General features: G+C 39.5%; 1 protein-coding gene across 11 annotated transcripts in view; it reads left to right on the forward strand.

Annotated features, from left to right (window-relative positions):
• Positions 1 to 1,018: 1,018 nt before the first annotated feature.
• IKZF1 (IKAROS family zinc finger 1) overlaps positions 1,019 to 24,374 on the forward strand; it is a 66,752-nt gene continuing 43,396 nt past the window's right edge. For 2 of the 11 annotated variants that reach the window (XM_071736729.1, XM_071736731.1), the window contains exons 1-3: positions 1,371 to 2,090; positions 13,828 to 13,881; positions 20,575 to 20,694. In XM_071736729.1, coding sequence (XP_071592830.1) covers positions 13,842 to 13,881; positions 20,575 to 20,694 — 160 coding nt within the window. In that variant the 5' untranslated portion in view covers positions 1,371 to 2,090; positions 13,828 to 13,841. Of the gene's footprint in view, positions 1,303 to 1,357; positions 2,091 to 13,827; positions 13,882 to 20,574; positions 20,695 to 24,374 lie in introns of those variants that run through there. The other 9 variants (XM_071736727.1, XM_071736730.1, XM_071736733.1 and 6 more) reach the window with 7 other exon arrangements.

A 24,374-nucleotide genomic window follows, 5' to 3' on the forward strand; every position in this document is an offset into this window, starting at 1 on the left:
CCCCAAAAGATCCATTAAGTCTGCTAAGAAAGAAAGTTCTACATCTCTGTAAAGATGGGAAAAAACAAAAAAACTGAGTGGGAGTGGATACCCCAGGTTTATCTCAGTCGTACCCAGACACTGTCCTAGCTTGTGAAGCACACAGCAATCACATCTGCATTGGGAAGGAGTACCTGAAATAAGTCTCCAGATACTGTGTTCTAAAAGAAGCCTCACTTAACACTGGAGACCTTATTTTGTTGTACAGTATAAACTTCTAGTAAGCACTATATGCTTTCTGTTTTGAAGAGGTTGTGTTACAAAGCCTGATCTTTCCAATGCTTACATGTGTGCTTTACTTTGCATCTCTGAATTTCTCCTTTTAAGTCAACGAGATTACCCACACACATAAAGTTACGCCCAAATTTTTTTGTATTATGAGAGCACAAATAAAGATAGGATGTGAGAAAGGAACTCTTGTTATCCTCATTTTGCAGACGAGGAACTGAAGCACAGCAAAAAAGAGATCCTGGTCCTCCACAGAACGTGTGTGCACTTAATTCTTCAGCATACGAGCCATTTCCATCAGGTTCACCGTTCGTTCTGCCCTGAAGCCGGAGGTGTGGATGTGAGTGACTGGCTCTGACACTGATTTCAAGTCATTTACCTAACTTCTAATCCTGCAGTGTTCAACTCAAGGTCTTGGAAAGCCTGGGACACGTCTTGCATGGGATGCGAGCGACCGTGCTGAGATCAAGAAGGGTGACCTGACCCCTTCCCCCCTCACCTTCGTGGTGTTACAGGTGGATGTTTGCAGCCGGCGGCATGTGGCACCCCGCCATACCGCCGTCACCCCACGCTGGGAGACCCCCAGCCCCTCTCTAGCGCCTCAAGCTCTGCTCAGCCGGCGGAGCGCCCCGGTAAAACCCCTCCGCGGGGGGCGCCAGCGTGCGCGGGTGCGGAGCGTTGCGGCCGCGAAGGGCGGAGGGCGGGCGGGGGGAAGCGGCGGGGGAGGGACCGGGCGCGGAGCCACCGCCCGCGGGGCAGCGCCGGCACATGGAGCGGCTCCGAGCCGCGCCGACACAGCTGCCGCCCGCCCCGGCCCCGGCTCCGGCCCCGGCCCCGGCCCCCGCCCCGTCTTAGCAGGTACCGCGGGGCGGGGGGTCCCGGGTGGGCACCGGCCCCAGCCCCCGAGGGCGAGCGGGGGGTATTAGCCCCGAGCGGTTGCGGTGCGGGGGGTGAGGAGGGGCCGTGCGGAGCCGGCGCTGCTGGGGAGAAGTTGACGGGAGCCTAAAGTGGGAGATTGCTGAGCCCAACAGGCAGGTCCTCCCATCCCATCCCATCCCATCCCATCCCATCCCATCCCATCCCATCCCATCCCATCCCATCCCATCCTTCACCTCACCCCCGTCCCACCTGCTATTTTTAATTATTTTTTTCCCCCCCCTGATTTTAAATTTGGAAATACTGCGCCGCAGTTCGGGTGTGATCCAGGCGTTTTGGAACTCTTGGTTAAAATTTCAGAGATGAACAGCAGCCACCAGGAGCTGGCCGAGGAGGGGTGTTCATTGATTCCAAGGGGGAGGGAAGCGGCGGGGCTGTGGAAGCGCTGCCCCCGCGCAGGAGTGGGTGCGGAGCGGTCTCTTTTCGCCTCCTCCGGTCAGGCACAGCACTTCGGTTCGTTCAAAGCCCGAGTTCAAACTGCTTGAGGCTGTGATGTGCGGAGGGGAGGCAGGTGCGGAGGTTGTCAAAGCCGCTAAGAACTTGTAAAATTAGCTTTGTTAACTTGTAAATTTCCTTGCGCGCTTGAGGGGAACGGCGTTAGAGGAGAAGTTGCTGACTTCCCAGTAGCGGTGTCACCAGAAGTTTTCCTCCTTGCGATACAGCCTGTCACACAGCTGGAGGTTTTCTTTCACCCTGCTCCGCAGTTACCCTCTCTGTGAAGCGACAGTTTCGCTCTGTGGTCGGTATTAAAGAAGATGCCTGTAGTTAGAAACTGTGTGTGTGAAGAAAAGACTTCCCACTGCAGCAGTTGATTCTAAGGAAGGTTTTAATTTTGGGCTTCAAGAAAGCTGATTACTTCTTGGATTACTTCTACCTTGGTCTAAAAGGTATGGTAAAGCTGGCAGACATCGTGAAAAGCATTCTGATTCCAAAACTGTTAAAAGTTAGTAGTGTATCAGAAAAAAAAAAAAAAAAAAAGTAGTTTATGATTGCAAATTATCTCAAAAAAGTGATGTTTTGAGGAATGCAAAATTTTTAAGACCATTGTATCTACTGGTTTAAGACATATAAATTATTATGGAGGAATATAATGTTTTCCTACTTTTTTTTTTTTATTGATTTCTCTCCCTTTTCTTTCTTTTTTATTTTTTTCTTCTTTTTTTTTTTTTTCCTTGTGCTGAGTTTGCTTACACATATAAGTGCAAGCAGTGTTGTCAAATGACTTCGTGTGAGGATCAGAAGTTAGAATGAGAGTTTCCTTACTAGGTATTTTTCTTTTCAATACAGAGATGCTACTACCAAGGTTATATCCATATGCCTTTACTGTCCAGCTATCAAAAAAATTAAAAAAAAAAAAAAAGAAAAAAGAAATAAGCCAGGTATCTAGTCCTGATTACATTTCATGCATTCAACCCATTTGCTAGACTTTAATGGTGCAGTTTTAAAATTGGAAGCTGTAATGCATTGTCAGGGCCAAATCTTTTAAAAGATGCACTCTGTTAGCGTCAGTTGACTGCTCACATCAATTGTAACTCACGTCCATACTGGAGTACCATGTAGTATGACTATTAAACATTAGAAATGATCACTGAAATGTAAAGAAAAAGCATATTAATATACTACATTTGGAAATAAGTAATAAAATTTCTTCAAGTGTTTGGAAAGACTTTATCTGAATCAACTAAGCAGGGGCACATTCTGAGTGGCTTGCAGCACTCCTCTCTCGCCTTGCCAGTGAATTGCATAGTTTAAGGTGCTCAGAGTCTTAGTAAAATAGAAAAATTAAAGAAAGGATGGCTTCCTTATATGAAAATGTAGTTGCTTCTGAATTTTCCAAGCCAAGTTTTTGCCTTTAGTTAACTTTGTTTATTTTTCTTTCTCTTTTCTAATCAGGGAAATTTTAAGTAAAAAAAAAAAAAAAAGAGAATGAATTTGTGCATATTACCATGAAAGCATCCAGCGTTCCTCTTCTAATATAACCGTAGCATACAATAGTTTATATTATGTCACTTTTCCAAAAGATGTCACCACTCACATTCAGAAGCTTCTTTCTAATACTTACATGCTCTGCTTTGATTTTAACTCATAAATATTTGGTTTTAAACTGAATTTAAAAATACAAGATATACTGCATAGATTTCCCTTTCCCCATGATACCTCAATCTACAGAAAAACTCTACCTAGTTGAATTTGATGTCCATATGCTGTATTGCTTTATCAAACCTTTTGAAACTGCTGCATATGGACATATGAATCTCAGGTGTAGACAAAATGCAACACCAATTCTTATAATGACAGCTGTCCTTAGCAGAACTGTGTGGAGAAAGTGTCCAAAAGACTTCACTTTCCTTAGCTCATGTTCGTATTATCCTGGACTATCTTCCAACCTTCCATGTTCTCCTTTTTTTCCTATTGTTTTGGTTTGTTTTTTTGTTGTTTCTTATTTATTTATTTATTTGTTTTGTGTAGTTTAAACTCAGAACTTGATATACTGCAAGCATAAGAAAGAAAGAAAGAGAGAGAGAGAGAGAGAGAGAGAAAGAGAAATTATATCCCTAACAAAAAAGTGAATTTAAGACAAAAAATACCAGGGGAAGGCAGCTTTATCCACCAATTGAGAATACCAACCAGACTGAAGTCAATAGAAGTCCAATACTGGACATCCTCAGGAGCCTGGATTTCAAACCTAATTCAACCTGCAAGAGTCATCTACCCCTTGTGTATGACTTCCAGGGGAAGTGACAGGAAGGCAGAGGCATAATGTGGAATTTTTAGTGACTGTCCTAACTTGGTCAGGAAGGACTGGTGGATCCCAGTACTTAAACAGAGATCACTAATCTCTCTGCCCCAATGTAGTGATAAGCAGCCAGGGCAGAGGACTCTTCTCTCTTGGACCTTCATGTTCCCAGTAACCAGAGAAGCTTAGACACTGTTTCTGTGTGCATCTTTTGTCCCAGATGAGTATTTCTCAGGATGGCTACCTAACTCCAAGTCTGTAAAGGGAGCTGATGTATTTTTAGTAGCTCACAGACTCAGGAGTTGAAGCAGAGGAACAAGTTTGTTATAAACACCTATGACATTCCACCTCGGCTCCCAGTTTCCAGTGCTCACTTCTGGAATGCTCTGGTGCTATGTTTCCTCATATAAGCATGAATGACACCTTTGTCATTCGTGTTACTTGCAGTGTACAATAAAAAATGCAATAGTCTCCATCTCAGTGTTACTGTAGCAGTTTTCCTTTCCCTTGTGGACCTTAATACCAAAACCATGGTCTGCTTGCCCCTTCCACTGCATAGCAATGCAGAAATGTAAGCGGAGAATCAATCTACAGAGTTTTACAACAATGCAAAATTAGTTTCTCATCATTAAAATTGGATAACTCCAAAAATAAGCCAAAAACATTTCCAGACACATTTTATTTGAGCTTAGATATTTCTTATACTAATGCCACAATCTTGCAGAAAACAAGGAAATGGGTCTGGTCTGTATTTCAGCAAGGGAAAACAAGGGCATAATGAAATGTATGCTGTTCTGAAAGACCATTTTTGGCAACATTTTCTCAAAAAGTCCAGAGGATATCAAAAGTCATGGATCACAGCCTAATTGTGTGGCTCTTTGTCAGGAAAAACTTCCACTGAAGACTTGTGGGATTTCCCCCCCCCACCTTCCCCCCCTCCTTTTTTACATGCAAGAAGAACTGGGTCCATAGTGAATTTTATTACTTTTCAGTCAAGATTCACATATGTACTTGATTACATTTTGACCAGTCATTATTTTCTGCTATTATTAAAGGTAATAGAATTAGACCAAAGAAAACATAGTAAAAAGTAGTGTAGCAACAGTGGGATCTTTGGAAAAAGTTGTCATCCTTACAAACATAAGGTGAGATGCACTGCTGGCACTGTAGTGGACTCCCCTGGAATTCCCCTCTAAAGCAACAAATGCCATTTTCTAGGAAGTAAAAAATTACAGAAATAGAAGTTTAGAAATTCTTTTTTCCTCCCAGAATCCTAACCCCCCCAAAAAAAAAAAAAAACCACAGAAAAGGGAAGGGATGAGGCCATGCTGTGGGACAAATGCCATTGGATTAAATGCAGTTGCTAGATACATTCAGGAGAGTACTGGGACTTCATTATGTCTTTTGAGCACTGGAAGGCAGGGGCTCTCATCAGTTTTTCTGGGACTATGATTATTTGGGAAGCATTTTTAAAAGCTTGCAACTCAATGCAAGAGTCAAAAGAGGAAAGACCTATTACTCAATGGTATTTTTTCTGTAATCCCCCTCTGGCGGGGAACAGCATTTAGAGATGAGAGTGAACTCCATCTGAGGCATGAGAGGCAGTGTGGGTCTTGTCAGCTTTGTGGCAATTTTTAAGCAGGAGGCTACTTTTAAATACTTTCCACTCATCCAACGTACCTACAGGAGTTTTATCTCCCTAGTGGCTATCCTGGCTGGGAAACTCCCTGTTTTCTAGGTGTTTTGTTGTTCCTATGTCCCTAATATTCTCATAAACATAACTAAAATTTGGAGTCAGCAAGAGTTTTGTTTGCTCCTTAAATTTAAACAAAATCGTGTAGGACCCCAAGAGTATGTTGTGATGCATTTTTATTAAGCCCCAAACCTTCTGCCTCACCCTTCTCTTCCCCCATGCTTTTAAACTGGTGAACAAGAAGAGATTGCAGGGTTTTTTTGCACTGAACAGGTCACTACTAACATGGTGTGGTGATGGCAAACGTAGGTCCTAGTCCTCAAAAGATATATTTAAAGCCAAGCCTGTGCTTAGCCTTATTTGTACCATTGTAAATTCATAGGGATAGCACAGTGCAGGTTTGGGACATGCATGGCACACTAATGCTTCCCATATAAATGCCTCGGAAGGCCATTCAAACAGTTTTTGAAGAGCAGTCACATAGAAATTTTCATATTTTTAAAGCAATGGGAACTGTCCACTTCTGTAGCTTATTTTGAAGGGTATTTCATGTGTAAGATTTATATTTCTTCTGAACCCAGTTGCTCTAGCTTTCTCAGTTAAAGAGAAATTTGCTCTGTAAGATAGATCTTATTCCCCACTGCATTGCTTCATTTTTTTGCTTGTGTAAATTCACTGAGAACAGTAGAGCAGTTGCAATATTAAGCTGGAATTGTCATAGTAAATTTGGTCCAAAATATTAGTGAAAGCAGAGTGAGTTAACTGAAACATGTAGTGAGGAGGACCTTGGTAATTCATTTAAATTATTGTAATGTTAAGAGTTAGTTTTAGGTTTATTTAGGGGAAAAAAATCACACAAATTTCTAATATGCTTATTCAGGCTGATAATGTCCTTTAATAATCCATAACAGCTTCAACAGTTCGAAGGAAAATTAGGAAGCAATTCTGTGATCATGGAGCAGTTACTGAAACCTCCTGTAATTTGTACAAATTGGCTACCGATATATTGTTGGGAACACTTGTCAATAACAATTCCAGGTTGATAAAAGGATCCTTTTATGTTTTCTAAATTGCATATTTAGATATCCTATACTAAGGACATCCTATGCTTTTAAAATCATATATATTGATGGAAACAAAAAAATCCAGTTTTGCATCTCCTGCTTGCCTTCTCTTTAGAAGTTCTGGAAGAATATCCAAGAGCTCAATTTGGCCACTTGAGAATGTGCTGTGTTCTTAGATTGAGTGCCTTAATTTACAGACCTCACCTTTTTTTATTCAGTTTATTTATATGATAGAAATATGTGCATTTTCTCTGCCACGGTGAATTTATTCCACTTTTCTGCTTGATTTTTAGTGAATGAAGGTGACAGAGTTTAATGAGTTAATAAAATGTGGCCTTAATTAGGAAAATTACCTTCATATTTTTCTCACGTTGTGAAAGCAATTTATAGTGACTCTGCTTGCGATTCAAAAACTTGAAGGAAGAGCCCTTTTCATACTTGCAATGATTTCAAGTCCAGCAATTTGCACACAAAGTCAACACAAGAACACATTTTTTATTATTGCCTTTAACAACGAATTGTTACATGAATACATCTACAAACAGTAGAATGCCAAGAGGGGTGCATCTGGGAAGCGCAGATGAGCATACAAGATGCACTTTTTATCATTTGCCCGTGCTTTGACAAAGAATTCCCAAAGAACTGAGAATCATGTAGGTTCTTTGAGACAACTTTTTTTACACCCTAACAATTGTTCACTAACACGGAAATTAATTTTACATGTGCCAGACATACAAATGTTTCACATCTGCACTGTTAGCAGATCTCCTTTCTTAATCTTGTGCCTTGAATTACAGTGCTTCCTTCATTTTGCAGACAGGAGCTTTCCATTGAAATTTGACTGTGTGCTCATAATTGTATTGTCAATTTGTGTAGTTAACCAGAATTTGCACTAGGCAGGAATAGAGAAAAGACTGAATAAACTAAACATCTCCCTAGACTTTGTAGAAAATGCTGAATATGGAATTAGTGTAGGGGGAAATTGATCCACATAGGGTTTTTTTCTTCTGCTTTAATACATTCCTTTAAAAGACCTGGAAGGTTATTTTTTTCTTAAGCAGAATTGGAAAGACACTGAATTGCTTATTATGACTCTCAGTTTTTGGTTTGCAGAAAGGACCACCCCTCATCTTTGTAGTTATTATTTACATTGAACAGTGTGATGAGGCGGAAATTAAAAATAGAATTAAAATGGTTCTAAAGTAGAGTCATTCACAGAGATTGTGAAGTCTAGCATATTAAATTACAATAATAAAGCTAATTATCAGCTGCTTGCTGAGATATTGGACGCTTTTAATTAAATCTAGTATGTAGGATTCTAACAATTTTCTACTAGTATTTCCACTCGTGAAATACATACTAACTTTTACCCACATTTAGCAGCCTTCCTGTTGTCTTATATTCATGTGTGGAGTTCAAAGTGTATTTAAAAAAAAAAAAAATGAAAGTCTTTTGTTCAACAGAAAACGCAGTGTGAAATACTTCTACATAGTTACCTTTATTCATTTCCTCTCTTGGTTGTTGGTCAAACTCATCCACTCCAGCAAGAGGCATGGGTCTGCTAGGCTGAGGCTCGGCTCTTTGTTGCGATTAGAAATGCAGCTGTATTATCATTCTGCAGGTAAATGCAACTGCCAACTTAAGAAAAAAAAAAAAAAAAGAAAAAAAAAAAGATGGATGACACATGCATGGTGATACATATCACTCTTAATCTGTTGTTAATGGGCAAGTTCTCCTGTCAGTATATTAAGAGCTACAGAGGTTCAAAAGTACTGTGTTTTCCAGGCTGCAGCCCGGTTTTGCTTTATTAATTTACTTATTTTAAACATATCTTTATACGTCATGGGTGGCTGCACCTAGGACCAATTTTAGGAGCTTTGCTATTTTATTTTTTTTTCAATGTTTCTGGCTGTTAGTTTGCATTTTTAGTTTGCTAAAGCTGCAGCCTATGTGATGAGGAGGCAATGAGACATGCCAAAGACCACGGGGACAAAATGTGGTCAGGCAGGAGCACTCCGACAGGGACAGCTGCTCCAAGGACCTGTGTGATCATTCCCTTTTCCTGCCGTGGGGCTGCTTGCACAAACAGGGGGTTGAGTAATCAGCCCTTTCCCTGCAGTGGCTGTGGAAGCAAGGCTGGGGTTTGCCTCTTTGCTTCTTCGTACTATCATACTTAACCCAGAGCTGCGGCGGCCGCTGAGGAGCACAGGTTCCCCTCTCTTTTTGTATTTGCAAAGACACCTTCAGAACATCAGGCCCCTTGTAGAAGGTTTCTTCTCCTTTCCTCCAGACTTTGTGAGCACTCCTATTTTTGGCTCTGAGGTTTTGTGGAAAGGTGTACCTGCCCCCACAGGATGCACTCAAGACTGAGGTGGGCCTTCAGGGCCCTTCCTGTCTGCTCACCAAGACTACACCTACAAGCAGTGAGGAAACGTGCAGCTGGACGTGGTGTATATTTGTAGACTCCTTGCAGCACCAGAAGTACAGCTATCTGTAAATGGAAAGACAGATCTTAGATTAGGTGTGCTGGTGTAAATCCAAAGTGGCTCCACAGATGTCAAAATTTGTGATTTCATTTCCATACCATAAGTGATGTGCTGAACATAAAGGACATGGTGTCCCAGAGAGTTGAGTACAGATGTAGCTTGGGAAACAAAAAAGAAAGGAAAATAAGTCTTTGGCATTGGATTAGGTCAATGCATTGAATTATATCAATGGCCCGATCTTGTGATCATTTAATACCCTAAGAGAACAGGGTTTGTAGAAGGTGTCTCATGCCTGCACTCTTGTATGAGCTGATAAAACTTTACCTAAATCCTAAGCATTCAGCTTTTTGACAGGGAGGGCTAGCTTTGAATTTGCACTTTAAAACAGGAGATGAAATAATAAGCCAAGACTTGCAAACAATTAATTTATTGTATCCTGGAAGATTAGAAAAAATTGACTTTGCAATGACTTCTTCAGATTTACCCTCGGAATCCTAAAAGGTCCCAAATCCATTTATGGTTGTAGTTGACACCAGGTATAAATGGAGCAGTGCCTCAGTGATTCAGAGGGTGTGTTTTAATATATTCTTAAAACATAGCACAAGTTATATTGCAGACAGAGTTGCAAGGAGAGAAATTGGCAACTTGTACATTTTCTTTGAGATCAAGATGGTAACCTGGACAAAGGCTGACTAAATTAAATTTAACATTTTTCTGTGAGTGTGGAATTTATGGGCTTCCTTATTAAAAAAAAAAAAAAATAAAAAACCAGCATAGCCTTTCAAGTTTTTTGTGTGTTGTTCATTCATTTGCATAAGATTTCAACATTTTATTCTTTTTCCAATGCATTATGGTAGCTTTACCTATGAATTTGGTATTTGGAGTATGAAGAGGAAAATACACAGGTTAATCTGAAAAGGCTTGAAGAAACAGTTTTATCTATTTTGAAGGGAGCTTTGTAGCTCTTTCAGTAAGGGACCAGTCTTTGAAGCTATTTGGATTACTAAATGGAACAAATATCTGTTATCACCTAGGTTCTGAACTCTTTCCTGATACAAATGAGGGCTATGCACTTTCAGCATTTGAGAGTAAGATTGCTTTGGTCATCTGGCCACCCAGCTTTTGATTTCTAACTTCAGGCTCCTACATTAGCTGCTAGCCTAAATAAATGTGACTGCATTGAAGACAGTGAGGTCATACATGCTTCTCATGCCAGTGATAAATTTGCTTCTGGAGACACAACTTACAATGAAAAGTTGCAAAACAATTCTTTGTTTTATTTGCAAAAATGAAGAGTTATTTAGCATCTCATGTCATAAACATTTCTCAACTGGTGTTCTTTCAGATAAATCTTTCTAAAGATCTATTAGTTTACAGGTTGATATGAAGTAGGTACTTTAGTGCAAATCCTGGTAATCATGCATAGGGCTGTCTTGCTTTCTGAGAGGTCAGAGACAATGTTTCTACTAATTCTAGGGCAGAGAAGGAAAGGGAAGACAAACCAGGCATAGTTTCCTATCCATAGATTTACCCTGCCAAAGTCAATGAGATAAATTCTACTCTTAACACTTAAATTTTAACCCAGGGTACATAATGCCCAGGTCCAAACCCTTCAACAGTGGCAGAGCCAAACCCTACAGACTGCTGGGACTCCCATTGCAGAACTGGGACAGGTGTCCTGTCATGTATTCTTTGCTGATACAGAGCCTAAGCTGAATTTAGCTGGGATTTCATTAATACTTAGCAGATACCACAGGATACTATAATGTCAAAGTACACTTTTCAACTGTGAGGGTTTCAAAGCACCTTTTAGGATTTTTTTAAAGTTCTTTTTGCTTAATGCTTAGGGATCTTAATCTATACTTAGGAACCATACTAAATTGTTCTAAGTAATCGTTAGAGGAAAACAATCTTTTCCTCATCACTTTTCCACCAGCTCTATTTTCCCTACATGTTTTGTCCCTGGGAAATGGATGTCCTCTGCAGAAAGTTCTGAAAACACCTAATTCAGGATAAATCCTGATGTCATCTCTTTGAGAGCTGAGGGTATCTGTTTCAGGACAGGCAGTCATCCAACCTCACAGCAAGCAAGCCCAGGAGTATTCCACTAAAAAAAAAAAAAATAAACCAAACTGTACTCCAGTTTACCTCTACTTAAAAAAAAATTGAACAATCTGTACTCTAGTTTACCTCTCTATTTAAGAATGGGGAAGTGCTTTCAAACTGAATTCTGCCTGATGACAGAAGAGGCAGGAAGGAGCACAGCTGAGAAGTGTGCTACTTGAGGTGCAGAATGCTGGATGTAAGGCTCATTAAGCCAAAGGCAGGTGAATTCAGGTCTGTGAAACTAGAAGAAATTCTCTCCCTTGTGCCTCCCAATCCTGCTGAAGCCTGAGCATTAGGGAGAAGTTAGGTGCCATTGGAAAAAAGTGCCCTTCGTGAGTGTGGCTCCCTTCTGCCTGGTATTCTTTCAGGTTTTTTTCTTTGCTTGGTTGGAGTTCGTTGTACTGTGTGGGAAATGTGTAGTAGTCAACTGACTAACAGTAGCCAGGTGACCCTTGAAGACAGTAGCAGATGTCCAGGCTTTTCTTCTCTTTTCTTCCTTTGTGTTCAGTCATGCTTGCAGGAGAAATAAGGGACTATATCTAGAACTTGTACCATACCACCTGCCGTAAATACATCCTGTTTCCAGTAACTGAGCAGGCTGCCATTATAGGGTTTTCCCTCCTGCCAGAGAAGCTGCATTTCCCACTGACTATTTAATTTAAAATAGGCCTAGTGAAAGCTCTTCAGTCCCATAGGAACTGATGCAAATTGTTGAGTGGTAGGTGGCTTTTTGCATTTTGCATGGCTGTTATCATTTCTCAGAATTATATATAGGCATTAAACAAATTGCTTGACTGGAATTAAAGTTTAAGAGCAAAGTAAAGCAAGACAGAGCTTTGTTGGTTATAAAGCAGGGCTATGGTACATGTGCAGTGGGCAGCTGCAAACTGCATGGACCAAAGTCTGTTGCCCAACCTATCTGTTGGCAGTCCTGCAGTCCACATGCTCTATGTTTGCAAGGGTGGCATGGACCTGGTGAAGGAAGTCATCTTTTACAAGGGGGAGCAGCAGTATATGGCATCTCAGATGTACTGACAACATGCAGAAGCAAGTGAGGAGACCATAAAGCTTACAAAATGAACAAATATGGTCACATCTATTACACTTTTCTACTGAAGCTTGTTGGGTAGCAAGGCCAAAGTTTTTTTTGGGGAAAAAAAAGAGATTATGGAAGCTGGGCTAGAAAGGTGAGGATATGGTTTTAATCCTTCTGTAGTCATTCAAGCCACATCCTCCTCTGCTTCCAGCCCTCAAGAAAATGCATCTTTAATTCCAGGAAACAGGGCTGATGGGGAAGATAACTCAGTTATAAGGAACAGCAAAGAGCCTGCTCCTCCTCTTGGTAGAATGCAAAAGCAGCAAACTACCTAAAGGCCTGACCTGGCAAACCGCGGTTGAACAAAAAGCTTGTAGGCTCCTGTCCCCTCCCCACCTGAGGCTCCTTCAGCCGCTCAGGCCAGGTGGGGACCAGGTTGTGCTGGGACTCCCTACTCCAGCATCACATCTATAATCGAAGGGGCCACCAGCTGTCCGCAGCCAGCACTTGAGCCCTGGGACCTGCAGCGTCCCTTTCTGACTGAAAACCTGAATTCTGTTGTTTCTACCCCACTGAACCCTCCGCACGCTTCTCCCCGGTGCTTGTGGTCATGGTCTCCTCGGAAGATGGTGTGTTGCAAGCAGAGGGCTGGAGCTTCCCGGTATCGCTCGCCGTGCCGTGGAGCCAGCCATCTGTCAGCAAAACAGGAAGGCACAGGTTCCCTTTCCCTCCTGGGCTCGTTTGGTTATTTTCGGGAGCTGGACTTCTCCCCCCACGCAGCTCTGGGCTGCTGCGGTCTGAGGGAAGAAGTCCCGGGCGAGCCAGGGGCCGAAGCCCGGAGCCTCTGCTCTGCCCATCTGCTGTGGCTGGAGGTGTATTCATTATTAATGGAGGTAGTGGCGGTGGCTGCTCAGATATGCAGCCCTGCCTGGGTAAATGAGACATTCTTCAGCAAATTGCTTCGTTTTTTGATTGCTGATTGTACGCGTGTCACCAAGCTGACTCAAGGTTCATCGATGCATGCTCAGTAAATTAGAAAGAACATAACTATGGATCAACCAAGAGAATGAATTCTGTGCCTACAATGACCCAGGGCCATTTAATTTTCTGCTTAATTTTGTTGCAGTCAGTTTGCATTTTGGGTTATTATGCAGTAGGAAATTAACAATAAATAACAAATTTGGTCCTCCTGTGCTTGTAATGATATTTTTATAAATCTTTGTAATGCTGTTTTTAAAAGGATCAAGGTCTGTGCCAGTCTGATACTCCAGCAAGTATGCAGGGAGGAAATAAAGAGAAAAATACATTATTCTTCCCAGATAATCTCATAGTTAAATAGCAAAGGTTTTTTTTATTTCCTTTCCCCTTCTTTCTCCTTCTCTGCATGTGTGGGTTTACACTTGTTTTGTGGGGGTTTTTTTGTTTGTTTTTTTGTTTTCCTTTTTCTGTGTGTGTATGTGCGTGTTATTTTGCATTAACTTAAGGCTCTTCCTCTCTTCCAGATATCTTGAGGAAAATGGAAACAGATGAGGTTCAAGATATGTCCCAGGTTTCAGGTGAGGTCCCTGACAATTGCTTCTGCAAAGAAAATACTAAATCATCTTTCTAGCATAGTATAGTGTTTTGTTCTTGTTCTAAATAAAATTGCCTCAGAAATTTTTTAAAACCATAGTGGGAATTGAGTTATAATTAATGGTATCAATGATCAAATGATCAAAAAATGATCATCAAACCCAAGAGTGCATGGATTTTTTAAAAGAAACTGGGTAAATCAAAAAGTCAAGGAAATATAGAAGCATAGGTGTAATTTTGCACTAACCCTGTGGTAGCATATTCCTGAAGCATGGTCAAGTGCACAGTTACACTTTCTTTTGGGAGCAGAATTCTGATTGCTACAAAATAAATGTAGAATAAAAAAAAGTTCAGCAAGTGAGAGGGGGCAAATACTAGTTAAAAGCCAATTGTATTTACTACATAGGGTTGTTTGACTTCATCCAGAGCATTCAGTTTTGCTTCCAAGTAGGTTTTAAAAGAAAAAAAAAAAAAAAGAGATAAAAAAGTAAGCTCATATTGACGATTCTTTACACTTGTAACTGGTTTTGTCTGAGATGATTTTTAAAAAAAATTTTTAACAGCAGAGAAGTTACATTTCTAAAAATTGCCCTATAGTGGCATGGATAGTATTTTGCACTTTTACCCCATATTGATATTCCTCTGGAAGGCTATATTCTTAACTTCCTTGGCAGCTGGTTCCTTTAACAACTGGCTTAGCAATGTAATACATATTCATACTGTTCTTCCTCAGCAGCTGAAAAAGAACAAGTTAGTATCTTTCCTAGTTACCCTAATCCGTTGGCAGCTGCAGTGGTTTTCAGTGGCTTTCAGGTTTCACTTTTAGTGTTCCCCCTGAAGCCCAGCAGCCCCATCACAGAGGGAGCTCTGGGCAGATACCTGGGCATGTGGTTCAGCTGTAAGCAGCAGCTCTGGGGCAAAGCTGGCTCAGGACCTGGAGGCCAGATGTAGGAGAATATGAAAGTCCTGGGTCCAGTGTGGGTGACTAGGTGACCGGGTTTTCCTGAAACATAGGAACACAATGTTCTTTCCTTTTTTCTTTTTTTTTTTTTGTTTTCTTTTTCTTCCTCCTTTCTAAAAATGTTTTCTCAAAAACTGGAATTAAGAGCTTGTGGTGTCATCTGAAAATCGAAAGTCTAAGACTTTTTCCATCTGTAAGAACAATATAATAATTCTTCATGCTAAAAGAAGATTTTCAGTTACGTGTAGTATCAGGAAGTTGTTCCTAGTCAGCTTTGTGAAGGCGTTATGTGCTCCCCTCCTCAGCTAAAAATTTTAAAGTTGTAACTGGTTATACTTACGCATTAGTGTTTTGTTGCATGCTGAAACAATTTGTAAGTGAAATGAAACCTGCCCTGCACATGCTGTGTTTGGAGCATGTGTGGCCTTTGCGGAAAAAGTAGTTTTAAATCCTTATGCTGGTAAAGCATCATGGATCTGCTTGAAGTGGTGAGCAGTGCTGTGATCTGAGCCCTTTGCTTGCTGCATAAACCCTTCCCTCTTTGTGTGAGGGAGCAAGAACACTGACCTCCTCTTCCTCTGCAGCAGCACAGCCTTCCCTGGATACCTACCCCTAACCTTTACAGTAGTTTTTTACAACAGTGATCATTTGAGCTCTGCACTTGCTACCTATTATAGGTTATTGCTTTTTTTTTTTTTTTTTTTTTTTTTTTTTTGCTTTTTGCTTTCTTTTGATGTAGGGAGGACTAGGCTGGGAGATGCTGCTTTGTGTCAGGGAATGGATTAGAAGGTCCTATACTTTGCCTTCTTTATAGTCTGCTTCTCCCCTTGAGAAGGAATATTTGTGAGAAACTTTGCTGGCTTAAATGTTTGAAATATTTACATAATATATGGGTATCTGTGTGTATAATTTGTAGCTCTCAAATTTTCCCAGGATTTGAACCACTCTACCACTTTTCTGTGCCCTTTAGCTTCTCTAGCAAGTCATGCTGATGAGAATAGTACTCTTCAGTGATGAGATGAGGTTCTCAAAAAAACCCAAAACGTATCAGTCTAGGAACTTTAACAAGAGGCAGACCTAGATAAATATTACAGAAAAAAAAATTTTGCTTTGCACTCTTCCTGCTGTTCCTTTCACCAATCACCTGGGACTTTCTATGAGCAGAGGCTGTGACATACATTAGGTTACTAAGTGGATTTGTGACCAACTGGCCAAAGCACAACCTTGTCAATTTACTTTCATTTATGATCTAAGCTGTTTATGAATTCAGCCTTCTGGAAACAGGAGTTTGTCAGGTCAGGTTCCACTGATATTTGCTCTTCATAAGCTCTTAATAGTCCTCAAAAGTCAAGGATCTGAAGGTACAGGGATGTTACCTATTACCTGCTTCTTTCTTATAGGCTGATGAATCCAGAAAAGAGTTTTCCCTTCTCCTTGTCCTCCTAGGGATCCACATGCTTCTAGGATTCTTCTTTGCATGATCAGGGAGCCCTACAATGTATTGGGAACTAGTTAGACTATTGCACAGTTTTAGGAGTGTGAGATTGTCTTGTCAGCTGAAAAACATTTATTTCTCCATTACTGTGTGAGTAATGCCTGTCAGATATAGCTTAGTCTCTGAGTCTATGGAATTAGGTGACTTGGTTCACTAGCACACTTGGTTGTGTTTTAAAAAGAACAGTTTTATTAAAAAGTAAAAGTAGTTTAGGGCGTTTCTTTGCGGTTTTTTGCTTGATTTTGTTTTTTAACCCAGAAACAAAATAGGTCTCTAGAAACAGTCTTCTCAGCTCAATAGCAGTGCTTTGCAGCCATGTGCCTTATGCAGCTGTAGCTGACTCAGGTGTGGCAGTGGTGAGCAGGGCCAAGAGAGTATAAAACTGATGTGAGCGAGCACACAGGCATTCCTGCTTCTGGGAATCCAGGCATGGCTGGCTCCTAAAGGAACTGAAATACCGTGTGACCAGCACAGAGTTCACGCTTTTTATTTTTCTCCTGAAAGTGATATTTCATGAGGCCAGCAGTTGCAGTTCTGAAATGAGGAGAGAGCTGACATACATATAACCAAATGGTATCCGGCACCCATATGAGGGAGTCAGAAAACACAGATAATATCTCACTTAACAAGCAGTATTTTTCCTACTTTTTTTTTTCTTTTCTGTTTTTTCTTGTTCTCAACTCTAGGGCCTAACAGTTAAGGAAGATGAAAAAGATAGTACAAATGTTTCCACATCTAACATAAAAAGATCCCCCAAGCACCAAACAGGCTGTGCAGCCCTCTGCTAAAGAAGGAAGAAGAGTTTTGTATTTGATGTTCTTGCTAGGTCCTAGGAAGGTGAAAATGATATTATCATGGGCTGGTATCTCCTGCCTGAGAGCTTGGCTCCTCTCCCAGAGCAAATATCTTCTCACTGCTAGAGGTTTGAGGTTCTACTAATGAAAAGGGACATGAATTGTGTTGTGGCTCTTATCCAGAAAAATGCATATGTTGCGTTTCTTGCCTAACTTCTCCCATGATTCTAGCGTTTCCATAGGAAACAAGCTTCTGCATTAAATAAACCCAACATTAGTTTATGAAAGGATAGAGGATGAGATTTCTGTAAGAAAACTTCCCTTAGCTTTCTTTTCCATAGTAGAAGCTTCAGCACCATCCTGACATGAACTGAATGACTCTCAAAAGTGAACAGAGATGCTAAAGAAACACCAGGCTACAGATTTTGGTTGAAAGAAAGGATGTATGATACCTTACTGGGCTGGGCACTTCATTCCCTTCCTCTCTTCTATCATCTTTCTAGGGCAGAGGTGAGGAAACTTAAGCAGAGAGAAGCTGAAGGTCTTATCAGGCACCATTGATAGGTTAAGGACTTCTATGACAATTTTCATATAGAAATGACAGTGGAAATCTGAGACCACCTTTAAGAGCTTGAAGATGACTGAGGGAATGAAAAACACAGCCTGCAGTGGAAGTTATCTCTATTTATGACTTAAGCAATGGCATCATGAATCAGTGGCAGTGCAAGAAACAGAAATCCAACTCTACAGCTCCCTTGTCTTTTTCATTTGATATTTCAGGTGGCTCTTTAAAAAAAATTAAATAGAAAAAAAGGACAACCCCCCCACCCGAAGATTAGATTGCATTGTTTATGCTTTGCTTTTTATTTTTGAGCAAAAATGTAAAATCAGAATAGAATAAACCTATGGTACTTTGTTTTGTGACATTTTATTAATTTATTCCACTACTTTCCACTAAGTTGTTTTTATTTTTTTATAGCTCCATCTCTTCAACCTGTAATTGTTCTGAACATGCCTGTTAGAAATTAAATAGGAAGCTGTTTCCTCCTATTTCCTATTCCTTATCCCTTTTCCATTTTGAAATTCATTGGCAAAAGGACATTAGTGAGATTGCATATCTGTAAGATTACCATGCAGTAGTGAACATATTATAGTATAACAATTTAGATGCAGTTAAGGCACAAAATACAAATATCATGCTCTGGAATCCAAGACAGAGCCCAACAATTATATCTATTTTCAGTCCACTATTACTAGCCCGCCTTTTTGCATTAGGGGTGTTCTTGAGCATGTGTAACAGGGAGAAATCAAATTATATGGAATGAGGCATTAAATCCAAGTTTTCTAAGTTTCCTTATCTGCAGTCTCATGCAAAGAAGGAAGAGCACTGGATCTCCAGCTTCTGGACCACCAAGTTCATAAGGCTAGTCTGATTCATGCCACCTGGGCAAATGGCTATTAAATTAACAAGAGAAGATTGATATCTGTTCAGTGATCTACTGAGTACTGCTCTACTAACAGGTTTCTATTTCAAAAGACAGCTTTGGCTTATTTTCAAAGCATTTGTCTCAGCCTGCCTATTGTAGGATGCCTATTTACACCCTATTTACACACTGAGAAAGTTTTTATATTCTTGTTATCCATTATCTCATAAGTCTGATATTATGTGTTGATATTGTTTTTTAGCAAAAAAAAGCCTTAAAATTTTTAGGGTAAGTGTTCTTCTAAATCTAGATTAAGTCAAAGAATCAACTTCTGGTTTTGTAATCGGGAGCACAATTTGAACCTTGGAAGGTGTAGCTGGCTTTTGGTTGCTATGACTTTTTAACAAATTTCCTTAACCTACATGTTGTGTCAAGATAGCTGATTCTGACCAGACTGCCTCTTTCCCTCCAAGCAAACTTCTGTTTTTTTGTTTTTGTTTTGTTGGAGGCAGAAGTGTTGAAAAAGCTGAAACATTTCAGCTGTCTCTCCTCACCCAGGCATCCAATCTGTAAGAGATACATCAGCTCAGTCAGGATGGGACTTCATTGGAAAGTTGCCATCATTTTTTGAAGTTCCCATAAAAAAAGTGTGGAAAACTACTGGGACAATTAAATCAGGAGCTAAACGGTGAATGGCAAAAACTATTTTAATGAACTTCCTGCTTTTACTTTCCTCTGCTGTAAAATTCAAAGTCCTTCTATTCCATTTATGCTGTCCACCTTTGCTCTTAAATGTACGACCTGTGGGTGTGATTTTGCTTATTTAAAAATACCTCAGAGAAGCTGGAGTTAGGAGGGACCTCACAAACTCATCTAGTTGGTCCCTTTGCCAATGACTGTTCTTTTGTTACCCTCAAGTCCCCTGCCTGCAGTTTTATGTGAAGAGCACCCAATTGAACTCTGGCCCGACTGCATTCTTTGCTATGAATGCAAAGACCAGCCTTTTAGTAATAGTTGAAACCTAGATCATAGTTGAAACTTAGATAATTTTAAAAACCAGATAATTTGAAAAATAAGGTAGCTGTTTCCAAAGCATGCTTTTGTTACAGATATGTGAAGTCATTTTAAAAGAAGCTCTGCAAGACAGGGGTAGTACTGTGGACAGGACATTAATGAGGTGACTGCTTAGCAAGAGTTGTTTTCCTTATTGTATTGCATCCAGTGCTGTAACAGTTCCATAATACTTATAATACACATAAGCACCAGACTGTTTGCTTCTGCTAAACCTTGTATAAACAAGGTCCTGGGGTTTGATTTCTTTTTACAAATAAGAGCCCATAAAGCACTTCAAGTCATGTTTTGGCTGACCTCTACTAATTGTATGTGGTTTAGGAAGTCCCAGGAGCTACAGGCACGTAATTATTTGTAGGCTCAATGACCAGATGAATCTTGATCTGTGGGTATTGGTGAAGCTTGCTGAAGCTGTAGTTGAATTTTTAGTTGGGGACAATATTTTATTTTTTGGGTAGTGCTGTTAAGGTGCCAGAAAACCTGTGGGTTAGACTTGGCTATGACATTAAAGAAAATCCCAATGTGTTCTCAAGGACTGTTTGTGAAGGAAAGAAGAGTTTTTACAGTAGATGACCACTTGAAAACTTCTGTAGTCTGTCAGTCTACATTAGCTAAACTGGATCTTTCAGCACAGCAGATGAAAAATACCTGCATATGTGTTAGAGATATCAAAAATGCTAAGACTGATAACTGTGTATCCAGACTTCAATAAATTTGGAAGCCACACTGGCCAGGCATACTTTTTCACAAATATAATTCTGTATTGAAAAGAAGTTTCTCTCCAGGACAGCAAGTTTCGGTCCTAAAAATGTCATGCTTTTAGTAATGTTTATTTTTTTCTTTCATTGTATTTGGTTGTTGTTCCTCTTACAGTATTATTTGAAAATGAGGCTACCTTGATGGCTCATTGATGCTACTTTCTTCACTACTAGGAAAAGAAAGTCCTCCAATTAGTGATGTCCCTGATGATGGAGATGAACCTATGCCTGTACCAGAAGACCTTTCCACTAGTACTGGAGGACAACAGAATTCTAAGAATGAGAGAATCTTGGGTAAGATGACTAGTCCTTTCTGATAAATATTAGCACATAACATAATACGTCAATAATGTTACAGTACTACATAGCAAGATGTTATACAAAGAGGTAATGTGCCTTTTCATCTTCAGCAGAGGCTCATTCAGCTGCTTAGTGGTTTTTGTGCAACCTTCCCTTTGGGAAAGTCATTCTGAAGGACAACAAGCCTTTTCATCCACAGAGGTGTTATAAAGATCCCACTATTTATCTTACTTCAAAAGCATAACTGATGGTATGAAATTCTCCCCAGGAAAGATGGTTTTCATTCTCTGTAGGAAATGGAACTAAAGATGTAGTTCCAGGTTAAAATAATCTAAATTTAGTTTTCATAAAAATTCAGTAAACTCTTAGATGTTTTTATTACTGTATTTTTTAATAATTTGAATGATACTTTGAATGTTATCTGTTGTTCTGATTTTTCCAGAAATGCCATATTAGAACAAACATAATAATTAACATGTTTCATATGCCAGTATCTGACCTTTATTTACCCTTGATTTTTTAACTAGGAGAACTTCAGAAAACATGTGAATTTTATTTTTCTAGGCAAAAGTCAGCAATTATTAGTCTGTTAGATTAGAATAAATTATCATCCAAAGATGATTTTGAGAAACACTGATGATTCTTAGGGTTCATAAAGTCCACACCAAGAAATACCAATGCTGCTGACTACTGTATGCATCAGATGTAGTCAACTAAAAGAGAAGAGATAACATTACTTCAACATGATGTTTGTTTATTAGCGGTTTTAAAAACAAGAAAACAAAAAAAGAGAGAGCAAAAGCATGATGAGTCCAAAATGCTGTGATCTATGCACTTTATGATAAAAATATTTCAGAAGAGGAGCAACTATCAAACTGTCTTTTTTTATCCACAAATAAAAGTATTGATCATAATTTTCATATTTTTATTGAAGAATGAGGGCTAGAGTGGAAGACTTTATAGAAAGACTGCAAAAGTCTTTCTATGTTTATTGCCTAGGGAATTCCAATAAAGGACATTAGGTGGAAAGGCAGGCACAGAAGGAAAAATAATCAAGTCAAGGTAGTACAACAGGATGGTGTCAGGATTACGAATAGAGCCAATTCCCAAACTTCAGGACTAGCTAGAAGAGGATGCATCACCTTATGCTTCTCCACTTGATACGACCAAAATTATGAGTGTAAAGTTCATGTCCTATATTATATTGATGTCTTATGAAAAAATAATTTTTAAAAATGCTTTTTATTAATTTAATCTAAAATCTAACCCCTCACCTAGTGCATTGTTTCTCAGCCCAAAGTTATTTGGAAAAAATCTTGCCTTTACTGTTTTGTGGATCAACTCAATAAAATGAACTAAGCTTCCTTTCCTCCACAGTAACTAAACCCTACAAAATATCGAAGCTTTTATTTAAAAGCTAATATTCATTTTTTTTTAAACACCTTGTACACAAAGAAACAAACAGGATTTTTGATTGTGCTGAATTTACTTTACCTGGCAAATATCATACAGATCCATCAAAGATTAAATTTATACTTAATGATGTAATTATTCTCTCAACAATTAAAATATTTATTAATATAAACTCATATTAGAAGTTACTGTAATAAAAGGAGAAAATATTATCTTTGGAATCCTAAATATGAAAAGTACCATCTCTTATTCTCATTAGTTTTACTTTGAGTACTCAGCAATAAAGTATATTTTTCAAGTCCTGACTTAAACATTTTTCTACAGCCATTTTCTCTACCCCTAGTTCTTTGATTTTGAAGAGTCACATTCTATAGTGAGACATTTACTGTAGTCAACAGAAACACAGACAGTTCCCAGTACTCTATTATGGATGAATTTAACTGTAGGTGTCAACTCCAGTGCTTGCAATGTTTGTTTTTTCTGTAAAGCTGTGTACCTCTTCTGATGCTCCTTTTTCTAGCCCTAAGCTAACTTTCTGGAACAAGCAAAATAAAAATATTTATTCTTATTTTTTACAAAAAGAGTTTGAACATGTTTTCCCAAATATATCAGGAGCTGAATGATTGTTATGCACATTCTGGATCATCATTAAAAAAAGCCTGTTAGGGATAACCAACACCCTAGGAGTGACATTTAGCCCATATGATCCCATAGATGTATTAGGGATGAGGGGGACTGTGTTTGTATGTAGGTAGTGGCATGGCAGTGTAGACAAGCTTGGTGTTTAGTGCCATGCTGTCATCTCTTAAGTCCTACGATCTGTTTCTCAGCTCTATTTATCACCAGACTTAGGTAAAAAATGATCTGAGAAAACAGTTTGAAAGCAATAGATAGGTGGGAGAATATTTTTAAGTCCCACTGATGCTGTATATATCTCATAGCTGGGAGATAGACTGCAGCCTGCTATAACTGGCAGGCAATGCATGAGCAGATACAACCAAGCAGTAATTTTTCTCTTTCCTAACGTCCCACCTGCTTCCTTTGTCAAAAGGGAATCCCCTGTGCACTCTGCTGTGTTTCAGCATGTGATTTACAGTGCATTCCACCTAATCTGTACCACCCCCAGAGATCAGCTGTCCATCCAGTATGCACTGAGGAAGGGTAATTTGAGTCAGACATTTATGTATGAGGGCCATCGTGCTCTGAAGGACTTTTGTGTGCATGCAGTGTTCTAGAGGTTACAGTAGAAATTGCAGGTTTGTTAAATGAAAATAATAAGTATTTGCCTCATCTTACTAAAAAGTAGGTGAGAAAGCTGTTTTTAATTTAAATCAGCCTTTGAGATAGAAATGTTCAAACGACCATTTTCTTACTCAGATTTGAACTAACACTTCATGAAACCTTCAACCTCAGAGTCAAAAGTTTAATTACCTTATTCATCAATTTAGCATTTTAAAGGTCAAAGATTAGGACAAATAAGCTATTTTCAGAACAGAAAGATAGGCTCCTCCACATGTTTTCAGAAGTCTCATTTCTTGCTTCTTCCAGCCCCAGACTGACTTGAACATGGTGCTATAGACTTTGTAGAGAGAAACATTTGAAACATTTCTCCTGCTCTGAGAATGAAGGTGTAGGAGACTTCAAAAGTTGAAGTATGCAATTCAGATACTAGATTTTATTTGATAGCTTCAAATCTTGGGTGTCTTATTTTAAATTAATAAAGAGGATGGAAATTTCATAAGGGAGGTATTCAGAGATTCATGAAATCTCTACTTTGACTTTGCCTCTAGACAGAGGCACCCAAGATGTAGGTTGTTCAATCATAAGTGAGTGTGAAAAGGTCATTTCTGGAAGTGAAGTGATCAACAGTTTCTAGTTATAACCTGAAACAGCATAGGAAAGCTGAAACATACTAAAAGATGTTTTCTATGTCTTTTCCTTTCCTTGATAAGCTTGCTATGTTTTCAATGTTGTAACTCACGAAATGCTGCTATGTGTTGAGCAGCTTCCTCTTGCACATTTAATTTTCTACTGCTCTGGCTACTAGGTCTTCTTCCTTCCTTGTAATTTTCTCCACCCCAAATTTCCTTCTTGGGACAACCTGGGACCTATAACACACACAATTTTTTATCAGACAAGCAAAGAGCTAGATTTGCACAGTTCTTTAGGGCACTGGAGACTCTGGTTTACCATCTGTCCTAAATATACCTTTGAAATTTTGGTAAGTTAGAAATACAAATTCCACTGAAACACCATCCCAT

Source organism: Heliangelus exortis, chromosome 2 (genome assembly GCF_036169615.1).
Source record: "Heliangelus exortis chromosome 2, bHelExo1.hap1, whole genome shotgun sequence".
NCBI lineage: Eukaryota > Metazoa > Chordata > Aves > Apodiformes > Trochilidae > Heliangelus > Heliangelus exortis.